The sequence below is a fragment of the Xenopus tropicalis genome, chromosome 2 (genome assembly GCF_000004195.4).
Source record: "Xenopus tropicalis strain Nigerian chromosome 2, UCB_Xtro_10.0, whole genome shotgun sequence".
Taxonomy (NCBI): Eukaryota; Metazoa; Chordata; class Amphibia; order Anura; family Pipidae; genus Xenopus; species Xenopus tropicalis.
Genome location: NC_030678.2, coordinates 105048183 through 105067100, shown reverse-complemented (window position 1 = coordinate 105067100; position 18918 = coordinate 105048183). Strand labels below are relative to the sequence as shown.

At 37.2% G+C, this 18918-nt stretch overlaps 1 protein-coding gene across 4 annotated transcripts in view; it reads right to left on the bottom strand.

Moving 5' to 3' along the window:
* Window positions 1–50: 50 nt before the first annotated feature.
* Window positions 51–18918, bottom strand: part of rabep1 (rabaptin, RAB GTPase binding effector protein 1) — a 32681-nt gene continuing 13813 nt past the window's right edge. For 2 of the 4 annotated variants that reach the window (XM_031895908.1, XM_012956841.3), the window contains exons 5-19: window positions 16726–16845; window positions 15481–15616; window positions 13892–14070; window positions 12752–12859; window positions 10218–10682; window positions 9885–9989; window positions 8968–9084; window positions 8167–8265; window positions 7598–7738; window positions 7296–7485; window positions 7045–7056; window positions 4863–4918; window positions 4342–4440; window positions 3440–3556; window positions 51–2839 (exon numbers count right to left, since the gene is read on the bottom strand). In XM_031895908.1, the coding sequence (XP_031751768.1) occupies window positions 2738–2839; window positions 3440–3556; window positions 4342–4440; window positions 4863–4918; window positions 7045–7056; window positions 7296–7485; window positions 7598–7738; window positions 8167–8265; window positions 8968–9084; window positions 9885–9989; window positions 10218–10682; window positions 12752–12859; window positions 13892–14070; window positions 15481–15616; window positions 16726–16845 (2046 nt within the window). In that variant the 3' untranslated portion in view covers window positions 51–2737. 4 annotated transcript variants of the gene reach the window in all.

The following is an 18918-nucleotide window of genomic DNA, read 5'->3' as shown; positions in this document are numbered from 1 at the left end:
GGACCATGTCAATACCATAATTATTTCACTGAAAAGAGAACAAATGAAAATAGACTCATCAGCAGCTTTTTTTTAATCATCAACACTTTCTTTACAGACACATCTTCAGTACAGTTTACAAAGGATTATATTAGAATTCTGACTAACAGAACCCAATACTCACATTCACACAGAACATCAATGGCTTCAGTTGCTGGAAGATGGTATACCCTTTCAGTTTGTGTAAGTTCTGGTGTTTTTTTTGATAAAATCTGACTTTATCTAGCTTTAAATGAGAATGTTCTGACTAACAGGAAAGAGCATACCACATTATGTCATTGGAAAACTGATGCTCTTACTATAGTAGTTGTCATTTATTGGTAGAAGTCAATAAAACAGGTTAGCAAACATGCTGTAAAACACTTGTTTAACACAGTATAAGATGATACCATTTCACTCTGTGAGAGGGGGTGGACATTAATAAAGCTATGGTTTAATCCAGACCCCTCCATCACCTGAAAGAAACACTTAATGAAACTTGATTTCTTTCATTCTGTATATTAGTCTGATTAATGATTTATACATAGTAATGTGCTACATAAAAGATAATACAGTTGTTAAAGTCCCAGAAGCATTAAGGGTAGAAAGAAATAGGGGTAATGTTTAGCATGACTTAAATCTGTGCAGCAAGGAGGCAAACGTGCTAGTGTTTAGCACTTGTCATTGATCCAGGTCCTTGCACTAGATACCATTTTAGCTGTACATGCAAATGTAACTTACACAATTTGTATAAAATCCATTTCTTGTATATTTTGTGTTACAGACTGTATATTATCAATGTTTCATAGTGCATGGCAATGCTTAAAAAAGCAAGTTTGCTAAGCTTTCCATGTTATTCAATTTTAGCTGTCAAATTGGCCTCTCCAAGCAGAGCTGGTGACTAACTGCTTATTGCCATAAATGGCCCAGTAAGTCAATAGAGGTGGTTTCAAAAGCTCTTTAAGCCAAGAACATTGGCCTGTTCATGCAGTACTCTCTCCATCAGTCCGTATAGGTCCATTTTATGGTGGGAGGGGACAGGGGCAAGCTATCAGTTTAGCCTGAAATGCCCCAGCACTCAGATCTTGCTGTGTTAGTCAGCTTTGCAATCACATGAATGATATTCTAGGCAAGAGCAGTACATGTGCAATCCCCTTAAAAGTACCTAGCATATTCCAACAAGCATAATGATTCCAAGTATTCTCCATCACATAATAAATATTCATCTCTCTCTAAGGTTATGGTTACATTATAATGAAGTAAATGAGCATCATGCCTAGAAAAACTCTTTGAGGCTTACAAATGTTTAGGTTAGCTGTTCTACGGGGGGAGAATTGGGAGTCTTGGAACTATATAAATAGAAAGTGCACCCACACCTAATAGTTAATTACATGTAAATAGAAGAAATTATAATGTTCAAAAGGAATTGTTTAAAAATACTGCTGTAGTTTGATACATGATCGGTAGCCACATGCCCTGCTGCATAAAACATTGCACAGTGGAATATTCACAGGGGGGGCTGATATAGAAACACGTTTCCAGCTTGTAGTACACTGTTCAAAACTAAATGCTGATTGGTTACAACTGGCATCTGCACTTGTGCCATTTAGCAGCTGTTTGTAAATCAGCCCCATGATGCGCTATAGTAAGTATAGCCAGGTTAAAAAATAGTTAGGAATTTGCAGAAATTCTTTTTCTAGTCCAATGATTTTGTTTCTATACAGTGTGATACTAAATGCATTCATACAATGGCCACCAGGTCTGGACTGGGATTTAAGTCTCAGGCCCAATAAATATTGACTAACGCTATGGCATCTTACAGCAGCCCAAGCCTGATTAGGGCCACCATTAGTTAGCTGCTTTTAAACAAAACTATTGTTTATCGTCTATGATCTTTTGTCTCTCTGGTTATAAATATGTTTAGTTGTACTGCACCTTGGTCTGACACAAAGAAGTCCCTCTGATTTACAAGCTAACAAACCTCAGTTCTGGATGTTGGAGGCTGACGTGGTTGTTATCCATACTCACACACAAGCTTCAGGGTTGGGAACAAGCCGACAGCTGACCCGCAGTTATTGAAAGCAAGCAGATTAGGAGGTGTTATTGATAAAAGCACAGTTTAATGAGCGTTTGACTACAGCAGGATTCAGGGATCTGTTCATTTGTTACTAATTAAGCCAAACAGAACAGAGACTCCATTTTGTCAACAAATTCCTGTGTGCTACTGCCCAGCAAATTCAGCTCAACTATGGACAAGCTGGGCTCTTTTCCCCATGGGAAATAACGTTGGAAAGTAAGCAATTTGCAGTAAATGATCCCCATGAAGGGCTGGCAAGAATCACAAATCATTAATCAGTCACAGAAGGCCCCTAGAGCTGCTGTAATTTGTAGGGATGATTGCATTTAATAAGTGTCTATCAGAAAAGAGAAATAAAGACCAGATACACAGGTTTTGTATGGGAGAAACATCTCCATTTATCCAGACACAGTGATGTTGGGTTTCATTAGTGTTCCGAACAATAGAAATTCATCCTTTGCTTTCTCTCCTGATTTGCCTTTCAGGCTGTTGCCAGTCACCATTTCATTCACATTTGTATCATTCTCTGCCTTGAGAAAAGAGTTAAATAATAATTAATGTTACTAGAAAGATGAGTTTTTTTCTTTTTAGTAAAAAAAAAAACTCAGTTAGAGCCTCAAGTCCTTAAAAGAAGAAGAGGGGTCATGTCTCCGGCAGCTGATTTATATCAGTCAGTTTTGTGTCGTTCAGGATAGCACGGATTGCCTCCAATGAGTCCGTCTGTCTAATTCGCTCCAGCTGGACCTAAGAGGAAACAGCATACAATATATGAAAGGACTGCACATTACTTTGAAAAAACTGCAGTGAATTAGACTATTAGTGTGATACAAAATCACTGATCACCTGGGACATAGCACATAGCAGGGCAAGACCTGTGTTAAGGCCCTGGAGATGGGCTAGAGGCATGTTTGCACTTACAGTAGCTGGGTAAAGTTGGTGCCATATAAAGATACAAATAAAAGCCTCTCCAGCACTTTCCTGAAGCCAGCAATGGAAACTGGGAGCTCACTAGTCCAATAGACACAGTCAATTGCACGGGGTGCCCTTACACAAAGCACTGTACTGAGCTCTTCAGCAGGCACAGCCTGCACACTGATAAACCCTAGGTAGTCTAGCACTTAACACCTGCCATAAGCTGCCAGCAGTTAAAAGAGCTCTCTAGTGGTTTAATCCCCTGTTGCTTGTTTCTTGCATAAATGTCAAGGAATGCCCATATGTATCCCATATCCCCCCTTTCTGTAAGCAATGCTGAAAAATGCAGGCATTACCACACACAGAGGGAGATGCAACACTACGTGCACTTTGGGCATGGTACAAACCCTGTTTCGCAATAGAATAACATACCTGTAGAGTTTGTGACAACTTTACAAAGTCCCTCTGCACTTGCTCACTGACGTCTAGCTCAGTTTGTAGTCGCTGGGCCTTGTTTTTCTCTTCAAACACCAACTGCTCAAGACTTGCCTAAGGGAAAATACAGATTGGGATGGACATTACTTATGGCATGAAACTTCAAAAGATGAGGAGAGCACCAAATGCAGTATTACTGCTTCAAAGCCTTTATTGCCAACTGTTTGCCGACTGTAGTCAGCAATAAAAGCTTTGAAGCAGTAATACTGCATTTTGCGCTCTCCTTACCTTTTGAACAACATTTGACTGATTACCTTTGGCATATATTACCTATTCCACTTGTTACTGTCTCTCCATGTGTATGTTTATATGGAAAGAATTACCCCTTAATGCATATGCAACAACATAGAGGGGGTGGCTCTACACAGCCCTCTCTAACTTTTGGCAAACCATCCAGGATCCGAGTGGTAGGTTTCAAGCATGACTTTGCCCCTCCAATGAAAATCTGGTTCCTGCTTATCCACTTTCCTTTTGTCACAACTTTACTTATTCTCCTGCTGCCAGACTACAGCTGAAAATGCTTTTGATACATTTCAGGAGCTTCCCCTTAATATCAAGGGCAATGGCACATGGTTAGATTCGTCACCCGTTGCACGCGACAAGTCTCCCGAAAATGCCTTGCCACTGTCTAACATTGCGATCGCCACAAGTAAAACATAGTACTCGAGGCAATCTGGCTTAATGACAGTAAGCAGTGGAAAGAGGTAATAAATAAAGGATGAGATGCCCAATTTAGTGATAAAGTTAGATCCAGAATTTAAGTTTAAATGCCGCAAGGATTTGTGTTGTCCCTTTTAAACACCTTACTCTCATAATTAATGTGTATGTATAATGAGTACCTTGCCTCCAGTCTCTTTTTTCAGTTGATCTTCCAAGGAGTCCTTTAGAGTCTGTAGGTTCTGTAGCGCCCGGGTCTTTTCTTGCAGGCTGGCCTCTAACTGCATGAGCAAAACAGAATAGTTTTATGGGTTTACAGTCTACCTTCTGTAACACAGGAAGAGACCACACACACGACTACCCCTGCTGGTGCGGCTGCATTCATACTGTATGCCATCTCTGAAGTAATACAAAGAATGGATGTTTTTACAGGGGGGAAAAGACATAATTACAGTAGCACCCCTAGAAATAAAGAGAACATCATGCTGTTACTATTCTCTCACTGATATGTATAATCAGAAAACTACTTATAAGAAAGGGTCCTGTGTTAGGAAAATGGATAAAAAAATGGGTTTATAAATATAGTATATTTGCCATTAATATTAGTATGGTCACTACAGTCAGCCATATTATATAACAATTCATTCATCACAATCCTGCTCCAGCTTTAAAAACCCTTAAAACTGAGATGTGAAAGTCTTACCTGCTCTCTCTCTGCTTTCACTCTGTCCAATTCAAGTTTTAAGCTTGATGTAGAAGCTGTAAATAGAGATAAAGGCAAAATTGGCCGAGCGGAGTCACTTTAAGCTTTAACACTTTACAGTTTAACACTACAGACTGGTCTACCACGCAAGTTGTGATTGTGGGGCTTTATGGAACACTTTCTGGGCTCTCAGATTGAAATCTTTTTCTGACAGAGATAAATGGGGTAGCTTTTCAGGTAACAAGCTGGCCAAAATGCTCAGTCCTGACTAAGAAACATGACAGTGTGTAATGTGAAAGTAATGAAACAAGTAGAGGTGGCTGGGGCATTTATTTACAGGGCAGCTATCCAAAGCACCCAGAGATTTGCTTTCAGCATGCTACCTGCAGCACACTCATCAAAGCTAATTGCTGACTGGTTTCTGTGGCTTACTGCACTGCTGCAAACTGTTCAGTGCTAACAAATGAGCCACACTCCATCACTATTTCATAATTACCAAAGGGGTTAGTAATAGATCAGGGAACACAAAACACAACATTGCACACAATGTCCTTAATAAAGCACATTTACAGTGATGACAAATAGCATTTGCTCCCTTCCTTATTTCCCCCATAATTGCATATATTTGTCACACGGATTTCTGATTATTATACACCATGTAAAATTAGACAAAGGAAATCTGAGTAAGCACAAATTTTTATTAATACATTTATTTACCCATTTTACCCATGTTAAAATAAACTGCCACTTAAAATGAATATCTGGTTGCACCACCTATAGCCACAGTAATTGCAAGCGAACAGTGCCTACAATTTAACATCAGTCACATTGCTGCTGAGAAATTTTAGGCCACTTTTCTTTACAGAATTGCTTTCATTTTTGTCATATTGGTAGGTTTTCATGACCTTTTCAGGTTTTGCCACAACATCTCTATTACTTCAGGCCTTTGACTATTACTGATTCTCCTCAGTAATAGAGGACTAGACATTCTCCCCAAAGGAATTGTTTATCTTCAGATTAACTTTTAGTATGTTATAGCAACTTTTCACTTGGTTATAGTTTTTTTAATTATTTGCCTTTCTCTTCTTACGCTATCCAGCTTTCAAATAGGAGTCACTGGTCCTGTCAGCCAAAAGCCTACTGCTCTGTGAAGCGACAGTACTTTATTACTTATCTTTCTGTTTAAGCCCTCTTCTGTTTATATTCCTGTTTCTCTTTGTAACCACTGCCTGGTTGCTAGGATAATTTGGACCCTAGCAACCAGATAGCTGCTGTACTTCCAAACTGGAGAGCTGCTAAAAAAAAAAAGCTAAATAATTCAAAAACTGCAAATATTAAAAAATGAAGACAAGATGCAGTTGCACTCTACATTATACTTAAAGTGAATTTAAATGCGAACAACCCCTTTAAGGAGTTGCTTGTGTTAGCCCAGTGTTTCTCAGTTCCCACTTAATTCTATGTTGGAGCATATTGGGATTTGTAGTCTAGCATCATATATGAACCAAGGTTAAGGAAGACTTTATATAGAACCTAATGATAGTAAAGGTTTTGTAAATATAAGGACCCAACTCTCTCTCTGTCTTACATCAAGTTGGCTTTTACACAAGTATTCTGAATTCACCCCAACAACAGAAGACAAAAGATCTAGTTAGATTATTGCCACACCACTTTTCCACCTGCGCATAAACTGAGGCAAAAAAAAAAAAGCCATTCCGCTTCATGGTGTAAGAGTGCTAATGCACAATCTTGAATTGTGGGAACACATAGGGAAGATTTCAGGGAGAAAACAGAAAGTAACACCTTTAGATAGGTGTTAGACATAGCATACAATGTGTGGAATTTGGCAGTCAGTGCACTTACATCATAAAGCAGATAAGAATGGATAGTATTTTTTGTAAAAACACAAGTGGAGCAACAGCCTGATGCGGCATTAACCTTAGAAGAGTAACCACAAAGACAGAAGTACTAAGATGGGTGAACAAGGTACATCAGAAGTAAATAGTACCTGTGATATGAGTGAAAAATTGGAAGAAAAAAAAAAAAAAAGAACCTGGATTGCTTAAAGGTGAGAGGTGAGGGATGAGTTCAGAGATAACACAAAATAATGTGGCACTAAAGAAAGAGAGGAATGTAAAGCACACATTACAGCTAGGTATCTTGACTAACACACAACTTCTCCTACCTTCTAAGATGTCTGTGTATTGATCAGTGACAGGAGAAAAAGAAAGAAAAGGATAAGAATAAAAACACGGATAAGAGTAAAAGCACTGATAAGAAAGAGTGTGAATACTGTATTTACTAAGAATAATCATACATATTTATGAACGTATATATAAAAGAAAAGAAATGTTCTTCGTATCCAAGTTACATCTGCAAACGTGACTGTGTATTTAGTGGAAAATACAGAGACTAAATAATTTTTTCAGGTCTTACCTATCTCTTCTTTGCAATTCTCTATTTCAATTTGTAGAGTTTCTTCAATGTTCTCCTTCTGACACTGCTCGGCCTGAATTTGTTCTTTCAGGAAAAGGATTTCTGCCTTCAGTTTCTCCTCAAGGTGGTCTGCTGCAGTCCGGACACTAATAATATCCTCACGATATTTCAAAACGAGGTTCTGAAGCTCCTACAAGCCATGGAATTAATAAAATCATGTTCGTCAGAAGGCTGGGAGTGAGGCACAAATAGCTATCCTTATTTACATAAATAAGTGGGTAATACACCCGAGTGCACATTACCTCACTGGTTTCAGGGAGGCTGAAATTCTCTGCTTGTTGCAGGGACACATGCAAGCTGTGCTTTCCTTGTAGGCTCTCATTGTCTCTCTGTAGTCTTAGGAGCTCCTCAGAGACTTGCTCACGAGAATGCATTAGCACAGCCTTAAAGAACAAATACATGTTAGTTAACATGAAAACATGAAAAGGGATCTTCATATAGATCTAATTTTTCTTTGTAACTCAAGCTGACAATCATTTGTGACTTCAGAGGTTCTTTTGTGGAGAACCACAAACTTTAAAATAATGAGGGCCACTTACCATTTGGGAGCATGGAAATCAGCCCTCAAGAGCTACACCTACAGCAAACATTTCTGTCACACGCTGTGTGCTCTCCATTCATAGAAATCCCTTGTAATTGTCTTATATTTTACAGCAGGGGGTACATTATCACACACACATTATCTCTGTTTTGTGTTCTTTACTTGAATAAATCCAACATTCAGTTAGCTGGAGACTTATTCACTTCCTGAAATATATTTGTTTCACACATCTGCTCCAAACTAACGGACATTTACATTTTGATACATTACCATTTGGTCTTGAATATTCCGCTTTGCCTGTGTGAAGGCTTGTTGTAAGTCAGCTAACAGAGTTTCAGACTGGTTAGTTCGAATGGTAAGTGTTGATATCTAGTTAAAAAACAAAAAGAAAATAATATGAATCATGCTATTTCAGAAGACACAGTTCTAACAAAAACAAAGCTATGGGCATCAATGTGCCTTATTGAAATTATATAAAAAATTATCCTCTACTTCCAAAACTCAAGGTGGGGGAACAGTATTAGACTTTTTTGATATTAAAGGGCATGTCAACCCCAAAAATAATGTTTTGCATAATGAAAGAAAACATAATTCTAAGCAACTTTCCAATATGAAATAATTAAAAATTTGTAGCGCTTTAAACGTTATTTGTAAATGTAATTGCTATTGAAAGCAGCATTTGCTGAACTCCTGGTGGTTACATTTTAAACAATGTTGCAAAGGTCTTGCTTCTCCAGCAATACAGGTCTGTCAGTCTGCTGCCTTGTGTTACATTGTTTCAACAGTCTGAGCCACCAGGGCAGGGAATAGAGAAGGACAGGCAAGCACTGCTTCTAATAGCAATTATAAATAAAAATAACTCAAAAACCATTTCAAACTTGTAATAAATGTATATTGCAAAGCTGCTTAGAATTTTGGTTTCTTTTATTAGGCAAAAAATTATATTTTGAGTTGCCTTTAATCAAATGATTTATCTTTATTAAGGGACATAGAAAAAAAGGGTGCTATACAACAGATGATACCTTTCCTTTTTTCACAGGAAATAAAATAAAAAAATAAATCTGAACACACCTGAGTACTGGTTTCCTCTGTATTTTGCTTCATATAATCCTCTAGATCCTTCTTGTCTTTCAGGGTTTTTTCCAGTTGGTCGTTCACTTGTCGGAGCATAGACTGCAGTTTTTTAACCTTAGCAATAGGAAAACAAGTACAGAAAATATAGTGGTTCAGTACTATTTTTTTTCCTGGAAAGGTTTATTTTATTCCCAAAAGGATCACCGGCCTGGAGAAACATAGTGACTGTCTTACATAAACACCCCCAGTGAGTCAGGTCTTCATTGTCTTTTAAAACCTAGTCTGAGGCTTAAAAGGATAGTCCTCCTCCCAAATACCTTTTACATTTCAGCTGGTATCAGATAGTCAAACCAAAAACAAACTTTTTTTTCCATTGCTTTCTATTTGTAATTTTTAACTCTGGGAGGGGGTCCTATCTTTGGCCCTGCTGAGATCAATGCCTGAATGTTCTAAACGGCAGCTGTTATAATTGATACAATAGTTGCTAATGTTCCATAAATGCTGCTAAAATGTATCAACTAATGTAGCATATTATAACAGTTTAGAGACTGTACCTGAATTACTGAGCTGCCAGACTGGAGAGACAGTAACAAATGTTTAAAGTTTACTTAGATTTTTTTTTTTAACTGCTATTTACTTTTTATTCATTTTTTTCTCTGTTCTCTGTTCTCCTTAAAGAGCACCAGCCCAAAGAAAATGTTTAAATTCCGGATTAATTTGGGGAATTCCAATTATATTTGCCACCTCAAGGGAATCTGGGATTTTTTAACATTTCTTGTCATGAAAACTTTAAACACAAGACACAAATGAAGGCTATTACAGGTAAGGCAACATGATTACATCTCCCTGTATATGAACAGCCCTATGCAAAACACTGTTAGAACAAGATATCAAATATGCATTTCAGTCCTTACTTGGTCTCTGATCTCTGCCTCCTGAGTCTGGATCCCCTGCAGCTGCTTTTCATAGTTTGAGCACATATCACAGCGCCTTCCCAGCTTATTTCCAGCTGTTTGGACCTGAAAACAGCAACAGAGCAAGACTGCTGAAATAGTAACATTACAAATCCTTGAACCATATGTTGGCTGAATACCAAAAAGGGCATTTGACTTATTTTATTACAGAAGTTGTTTGCTAGCCAACAATATTCAATTTATTACTGTAAATGCAATACACATGAGCAGAGCATCTCAGTTATAACTATAAAGGGTAGACAAATATTTGTTGCTATACTCTGTGAAGCTTACCTCCTTCTGAAGTAGGTTCCATTCTGTTTCACTAACGAGACGATAACCAGATGGAGGAACATATGTGCATTCCAGGGTCTGTGTGACACTTGAGAGCAGAGATGCTGTTTCTTCTTGTTCAGGAGTCATTGCCTTGATTGCTTTTTCTTGATCTTTGGTTAACATAAATCCGCTTGGCATGTGCAAAGAACCAAGGGAAGATGTGTCAAAGTTTTCAGAAACAGAATCTGCTCCAACTAATGGTCCAAAATCAGACTCGTCGAGATTTCCAGCAGATTTCGCTTTGTTGTTGTGGCCCAGTGTTTTCGTTTGCATTGGTCCAGAAGCCCCCAAGCTGTCGCTAGACTGAGCTCTTCGAAGTCCATCTTTAAACAAGTCCTCTTGTTTATTAAAAGAATCCCCTTCGTGTAACATAATGTCTGTATCTAATGAATGTATTGAGCCATGTAAACTGTTTATCTGTTCCTGAAAAGAAACAATTGAAGTAGTCTAACTATGCAGTGTCGATTCATCTGCACATTTAAGTACCACAAAGCTCACTGGAGCAACAAAAATGGCTGCAAAGAGTAAAAAACTAAATTTTTAGCGGGATGCTACAATTTGCAGACACCAAAATACCATTTTAAAAACAGCAATAAATAGAACTTTTATAATACACTATGAAAGGAAATGCTTCTTAATGTCAATATGTACCCAATGGTGGATGATTAAGCTAAATCTAGATAAACACTGCATAGGTGTGATGCTAAACATATATTACCCTGCATAAGTACATATAAATTAGTTTTTAATATTCACCCTTAGGGACCTTGTGTCCTGTTTTTGTATAGACACTCCAACCACCAGATTTGCCAGAGTGAATGATTAAAGGGGACCTGTCACCCTAAGAAATAATTCCAAATTGTTTTCGATTGTGTTTGTCAAGTAAAATAACCTTCACTTAGACTATAAAAAATATTTTAATCTTATTTTCTTTAGCCTTGGAATTCACAATTGCAGCAAGCAGTCGCCATTTTGTTATTAAGGCAAGCTTTGTATCTTGCCAAAATCTTATTTCTGTGCCAGTATGGGGGGGCCTAATGCTCATGCCTATGCACTGGTTACAAAATTAGATGGTAAGGAGGGAGGGGGAATATGAGGAGTGCAGCAACATCTAAGAAGTTCTGAATTGTAAGTGAAAGTAACTCTCTGCCCCACCTCTATGCCTGTGGGGCAGGCAATATATGATTGACATCTGGGATTTTTAAATGCTTTTATAATGGGTTTGGATGTGTTAAAAAAATGAGTATGGGTTTCATGTTTAATTTGAAAAGGACTTATATTATACAGCTTTTTATGCCTGGGTGACAGATCCACTTTAACGACAGGACTTGTTGGTGACAACGCACCTCATTAACTTAGAAATGTATGTTTTAGGTGTTAGGAAACATGTATAAAGTGAAGACATTATAAAAATGGCAATTGATTTTAATTCTTGTGTAACAGAAAATAGTCACGCTGTTTTAACTTGTACATATTATAACAAAACAAAAGCCATGTTTCATTTGGGTAGTCTCAAAAAATTTTGATGTTTCAAATTTTGTGTAAACTATGATGAGGCAAGAGGAATACAAAGATGCTGCCATGAAACAAGGGTAGACAAACTGAACTGCAGCCTCTTAAACGATATTTAAAAAGCAAGAAAACCTGGTAATATTGTATTTGGTGACTGAGGAATGTAATATCAGACAATGAGGTCTAAGTATTAGGGCAATGGGACACAGGATGATTAAGGGTGTTTTTTAAATATGGGACAGATGTACTAATATCTGTAAAGAATTGTCACATTTTTCCCATTCCTAAAAATAGTCTACTAGAAGGAAACCTGCATGCAAAAAATAAATAATTAAAAAAAATGGCATGAAATAACATAAATTTGAAAAAAATATTAAGACTTGCAAAAAAAGAATTTAGGCATAACATTTGAATTTGTATTAAAAAAACCTCTACCTTTAGTAAATCTGCCAAAATAAGAGAATATTTCCTGTAACCTACTGGCCCTTAATTCTGCCTTCACATCATTACCAATGTCTGATTAGACAGTGATGGGGTCATTAAGATTTTAGTCCTGTGCCATTCCAGAAAATGAAAAAATTAAATAAATTCTTGAAGATAAAAGCCCATATAGAACATAGAGAATGTGACCTCTAGGCCCTCAAAAATGCTACAACAGATTGGAGGTGTGACCTATAAATTGGGATTGGCAGTATAAAGCAATTGCAAAAGAACAGCTATGGGTACAAAGCAATTTATAATTAGTGTGTTTTACAAAGTAAAAGGTAAAATTAAGCAAAAAGAAAAAAAATGAACATTAGGGAGCACTTAAATTTGAATATAAGTCTAGATTACTCCATGGACTTTTTTTTTACCATTTGTTAGTCTTAGAACATTCAATATAACAGGCCAACTGGCCTCGGACTTTCACTATAGTATCTAATAGAAAAACTACTTCAAAATGTTTCAAGCCTTTAAATTTAGTGTTAAAATAAAATAACCTCTTGCTTTAGATTTGAAACTGATTCCTCCAGGATAACTTTTGTGTATTCTTCTTCTTTTTGCACTGTCTCTTTCTCTTTTCTTTTTCTGGTTCTTTGCTCCTCTTCCTAGGAGTTAATAATAAGTGCAAAGGGAAGGAATTAGAAACACTATGGTCTGGATAAATATTTGTACACTTATTAATTACAATAACTTAAGCTTGTTTAGTGTATTGCAATGAAAAAGGTTATACAGTGGCGATTCGTTCTCCTCTGGCCCAAAGGTGGCCATACACGGGCCAATAAAAGCTACTGACAATGTTGGCAGCTTACTGGCCCACGTATGGTGCTCTCTGAAAAATTGGGCAGATGCCAATTGCGTAGGCTTAAAGGAACAGTAACACCAAAAAATGAAAGTTTTTTTAAAGTAATTAAAATATAATGTACTGTTGCCCTGCACTGGTAAAAGTTGTGTGTTTGCTACAATAATACTACTAAAGTTTATACAAATAAGCTGCTGTTCCACTTCCTGCTGGCTGAATTCTCTGGATGAGCTTGGGAGCCGGCGGCCCTCCATACTTCACTATAAAATAGGAACCAATCAGCAGCTAGGCTGACCTGATAGGGAACTGAAGCCTGTCTTTCCTTGTGGGGGTACAGGGCTGTGATTGGCTATCCCCCTCCTACTGTGCTTCTGGCAGGGACTGTTAGGACACGCCCACTCTCCATTTCAAACTCGGACGGAGAAGTGATACGATCTATAGGGAGCTCCAATAAAGGGGCCATTTTTACAGATAGGATTAATTTTTAGCACAAAGTGAAACCAGCACCTTATATTATTCATAATTGCCTACAAAATTAGGGTTTTCCCATTTATCCTATATGTCCCCTTTAAGTTTGATTTACACCATGAAGTCTGTAATAAACAGCTAGAGTGCTTTAATTTTAGTTGTTCAGGAGAAGATAAAAAGAGCACAACACCTTACTTTTATACATTTTTCAGCAGCAGCTGCTCTTTTAAATTTAACATTTCCTAACCTACCTCTGATAAAGAGAGATCTTAAAAAATTACTAGCAGAAGTTAAAACTGGTGTAACAAACTCATTGTGAAGGTTTGATTTTAATGGAGACTAGTGGTTACACAAAAACGGCAATTCACACCTGGTCTTTCTTTTTGCTTTCTTCTACTTGCCGAAGCTGCTCAGTAGTGAGCACAGACTCCATGCGCTTCATGTCCTGCATCATTAACCGTTGGGATTCCAGAAACTGGTCATTTGCTTTTTGCCAGGTGTGTTTTAGCTGGTTGTGTTGCTGTCTCTCCTGTTCCAGAAGATGGCAAACTAATAACAGAAATAGCAAATGAGAATACATGCACATATACAGATACATGTGTTGATGCCTATTAGCAAAACAAAAACCATCATAATTCCAAATATCTATGGCAAGCAAAAAAAAAAAAAAAAAAAAACAAAACACATCCTCTGCATAGCTTAAGGATGAAAGAAATTTCCATAGAAAATACTAAACTGAATAGTAGAAAACTAAAGCTGCTGTGCATGACCTTTATAAGTGTCAAATGCTGTCAAAACAAGAAATCAACACAGCCCCTGACTTTATAATTAGCTTATTCATAATGAAAGGATCCATAATGAAGGATTCACAACTTAAGATGAACTCTCATTTCAATTAACAAAGTAGACTAAAGGTGGCCATATACACATTGATATTATCCGATAATCAGTGCATTGAATGGTGGGAGACAAGGTGACTGATTTTGGAAAAGCCTTGGATAATGCTCACCTCACTGATCACGCAAGTCCTGGAAATTTTGATTGGGCGCCTTTAAACCAGATAGGGGTAAAGAACTCCTTTATTTTTACCTATATCTGACAATTCAGCTCTTGACGTTAGTAGAGTGGACAAATGATTTTTCTTTTGACCAATGGTCATGGAATAGATTGTATAGTTTATAGTCACCTTAAAGAATAAGTGCAGAGTGAAGCCCCGCCTCCCACTTCCTGTTCAGTTCTCTCTTTAATTCGACAACCTTGTCGGAGTGGGGAGCCTTCTGCGCATGCCTGGAGGCAGCAGGAGCCAGTCTGTGCATTAGCAGGGTTGTTTTTTTTTTTATGAGAGACCTGAACAGGAAGTGGGGGCGGGGCTTCACTCTGCACAAGGAAGCAAAGAGAAAGAACACCTTCTGACTGAGGAAACAGGTCAGAGAGAATGCTGGGACAAAGGTAGGTAATTCTGGAGGCTGTTTAGAGTAATTTACTGATAGAAAAAAAAAAAAGGTTTACTTATTCTTTAAGCAGAGTTCTGCTACAGTTTCATACAGAAGTGTTAAAAGTTTTTTCCTGCTGCTCATCTTCCACTAAGCCAATGCAATGCCACTCATATTATATAAAGCAGGCCTTTATTTAAAACTTACTTAAACTGTCTCAAGGTATGCAGCACCTTATTTTTATTTTATACACCTCTTCTGGACCTGCCCTTAATTTATTTGTATTGGTGCTTTCCTGATCATTCTGAGATTTATTTGCCATTATGCATGTTTATGTTTTTAAAAATAAGGCTTGTTGCAAGATGCAACATGCAACAAGATTTCTTACTGCGGCATGAAGCACCTGTGCAGATTAACATCAGCACTGCCCAGTTGGTTTGTTTAAAAATGAGCCTGCTTTTTTCTATGTGCGGTTATAATCAAATCTAGGAAATCTCTGTGAGTAGTTAAAGCAAAGTTAAAATACCTTCATGTAGTTCTTTCCTCAGTTTTTCGGCATCCTCTTGGAGCACAGATTTTTGAGTATTTAGGACGGCTACATACATTTCTAAGTCAGTTCTGCAAGACTTTTCTGCCTCAAGATAATGGTTCAGCTCTTTCATCTGACAAATAAAAATATAAAGTGTCAAAATAAGCAGAAAATAACCTCCACCACATACGTAAGGTTTCTTACATTATTTCATTAAAACAGAAAATAAAACCAAGACGTGTTTTACTAGTTAACTGTGTGAGCTCTGAGCACGCCTGATCGGCAGATATTCCTGGGGCTGAAAAAGAGAGACGGTTCCATCTCTTCGTTGTTACAAATGGTGCATGATTAAAGGAAAAGTAAAACTAAAAATTTTTAAGAAAAAAATCTATTCTACCCTGCCCCAATAATTGCCCTATCCTGCACACGATTTATTATTCTGAATGCTTTATTAGAAATTACCTGCTAAAACTTGGCTTCCGGTCATTTGAAATAGGGCGATACGGCGAAGCAGGGAAGAATCCACTCCGCTACGATCGATCGATCCTAGCCTTTCAGCAGTTGGACACTAGGGGGCACATTTACTAACCCACGAACGGGCCGTAGAGTTAAAACTTGCGCGAAACGTCGCGCCTTTTAAGTTTTAACGCTACGAAAACCCATCCCATCCGAGTAAACCCAGCACACAACCTATACTAACCAATCTATACACTCACATACATAAACTATATATACTCACATACATAAAATATATATATATATATATTCCCTGTTATAAAACTCTTCAAGTTTAAGAATGTGAATGCTGCATAGAATTTTGCTTAGCTTATTTCTGATAACAGCAAAGGTTAAAAACTAATACAGGTATGGGACCCTTTATCCAGAATGCTTGGGACCTGGGGTTTCCGGATAAGGGGTCTTTCCGTAATTCGGATCTCTTACCTTAAGTCCTAATTGGATTGTTCTGCTCCCAATAAGGATTAATTATATCTTAGGATCAAGTACAAGGTAATGTTTTATTATTACAGAGAAAAAGTAAAGCATTTTTAAAAATGTGATTAAAATACTTGATTAAAATAAAGTCTATGGGAGATGATCTTTCCGTAATTCGGAACTTTCTGGATGGGTTTCCAGATAAGGGGTCCAATACCCGTATAAGCAGCCAGCAATAGCATGTCATAGATATAGAGCAATGTGGAAATTAACAAGCATAGAAGTTTTTTTTTATATGGATTATGCAACCTTTGATGCCTCTAGCTCCTTTATCTTTTCTTCAGCTTCTGTCAACTTTTCTTTTAAAGTCCCAATCTCTTTTTCCATGGGCATCACTACAGAGCGAAGCTTTTCTGCATCTTCTTGTGCCTGTAACAAACAAATACATGTACATGTACTTATGTCTCATCTACTTGTGTACTCCGCTTATCTTAATGATGTCCTTTTAACACCACTATATCATTTTGCAATTTTGGACACATAATTAGCATGCATTTCACCACATTCTCTGATTCAACACTGCCCTTTGACTTCACTGCTGCTTCACTGCTAAATCCTTCTGTTCCCTCATGCACTTTCCCCACTTTCCCCCATGTACATTCTCTATCTCCCACCCCTTCCCCAATCCTACAGATGCTGTTATCCCATTTAAAGGGTAGTTCACCTTTATATTACATTTTAGCACGTTATAGAATGCCCAGTCCTTAGCAACTCTTCAACTGATCTTCATTTTTATTGTTTTTTTAATTATCTACCTTTTTATTCTGAATATTTTCAGCTTTCAAACGGGGGTTGCTGACTCCAGCAACCGAAAAATGATTGCTCTGCAAAGCGGCAATTTCATTCTAATTGTTGCTTACTATTACCTATCTTTCTGTTCAACCCTCTCCTATTTATTATATCAGTCCTGGTTACTTGGGTAATTCAGATCCTAGCAACTAGAGAGCTGCTGGAATTACAAACAGGAAAGCTGATAAACAAAAAGGTAAATAATTCAAAAACCACAATTAATAAAAAATGAAGACTGATTGCAAATTGTGTCAGAGTATCACTCTCTACATCATACTAGCGTGAAACAACAGTTAAACAGAAATGTTGTAGAATAAAATAAAAAAAATATTTTGAGGCCATAAATATTCTGCAAAATAAATATTAAAAAAACATTTTGAGATGGGCATCTCAGCGCACAAGCAGCAGCTTTTAGGCAGTCCCCAGCAAATGTATCTGGTGGCAGATATCTTATCTTTCGGGCATCGTTACCAAGAAACAGGCAAAACCAACACAAGCCACTGCTGCATCTTCAGTCCAACAAGGACCTTGGTTTTTATTGTTTGTAACAGAAAGAGAACATGTTCATCCTTCTGTTTGTGTTACCTAAGACACGTTGAGATACTAGTTTCAGCTACTTTTTCAGGGCTACTGAACTCCAGAATATACCCTGCCATAGACAATACTGAGAATTGCCTCTGCTAAAACACACGTAGACACAATTATCAGTAAATGATCAGCATTGTCTATTTTAGTAGCCACAAGATGTAGCTGCTACTAGTAGCTCCATGCTCACCCTAAATGTTCTGGCTTACTGCTGTCAAAAAAATTGCTTGGCCAGTTATTTCACATAACACATGTTCAAGGGTAAGATTATGATAAAGTTGCAGTGTGCTAAAAAGAGGAGGGTTTAAGCCGATTAGGGTGAGTCTCAGTAATTCTGGCTCATAATCACCTTAGGAAGAGGTCACGGACCACCAGAAATACATTTATGTAGTTATAAGTAGCAGCAAATCCACAGTTAAAAATTTATAAAATTGCAGGTCTGCATTGTCATTTCTGCTGAGACATGCTACAAAAAATTAAAAACCACAACTTAAATTGTAAGAATTAAATGTGCTTGCTACATTTGTGTTTAAAATCATGACATAGCAATATTTATATATATATTTTATATAACCACTATAAATTATCCACATAAAGCTTAAATATTACATGAAAATTATTACATTATTGTATACACAGGCATTTAGGCTAATTTTACTGTTGATTGCAAATTTATTCCTTTTGCATCTTTTAAATTATATTATCATAATTATCATAAGGAAAGCATTGTAGAATTTGTGTGAACATTTTAGGCTTTTGTTTAAGTTTTCAGCTAATGTTCAGTATTTTTCAAATTGCCCATTATTTGATGCATCATAAGTTAATGACTGACAAGTTAAATGAGAGTTAAACCTTTATTATATAAATGTCAAACAATTTCTGCAAAGTTTTTCAGGCTGGCTTGTCCTAATATGTAATATTACTGTGATTAAGCAGGTTCTATCCCAGCCTGGGTGCTATAAATAACAGAAAGCTTTAATAGCAGGGTAGCAGGGAGTCTACACCCATAAAATAGCAGCCTGCTAATGTTGAACTTCAGAATTGGGATAGAGCCTCTAAAAATCTTCT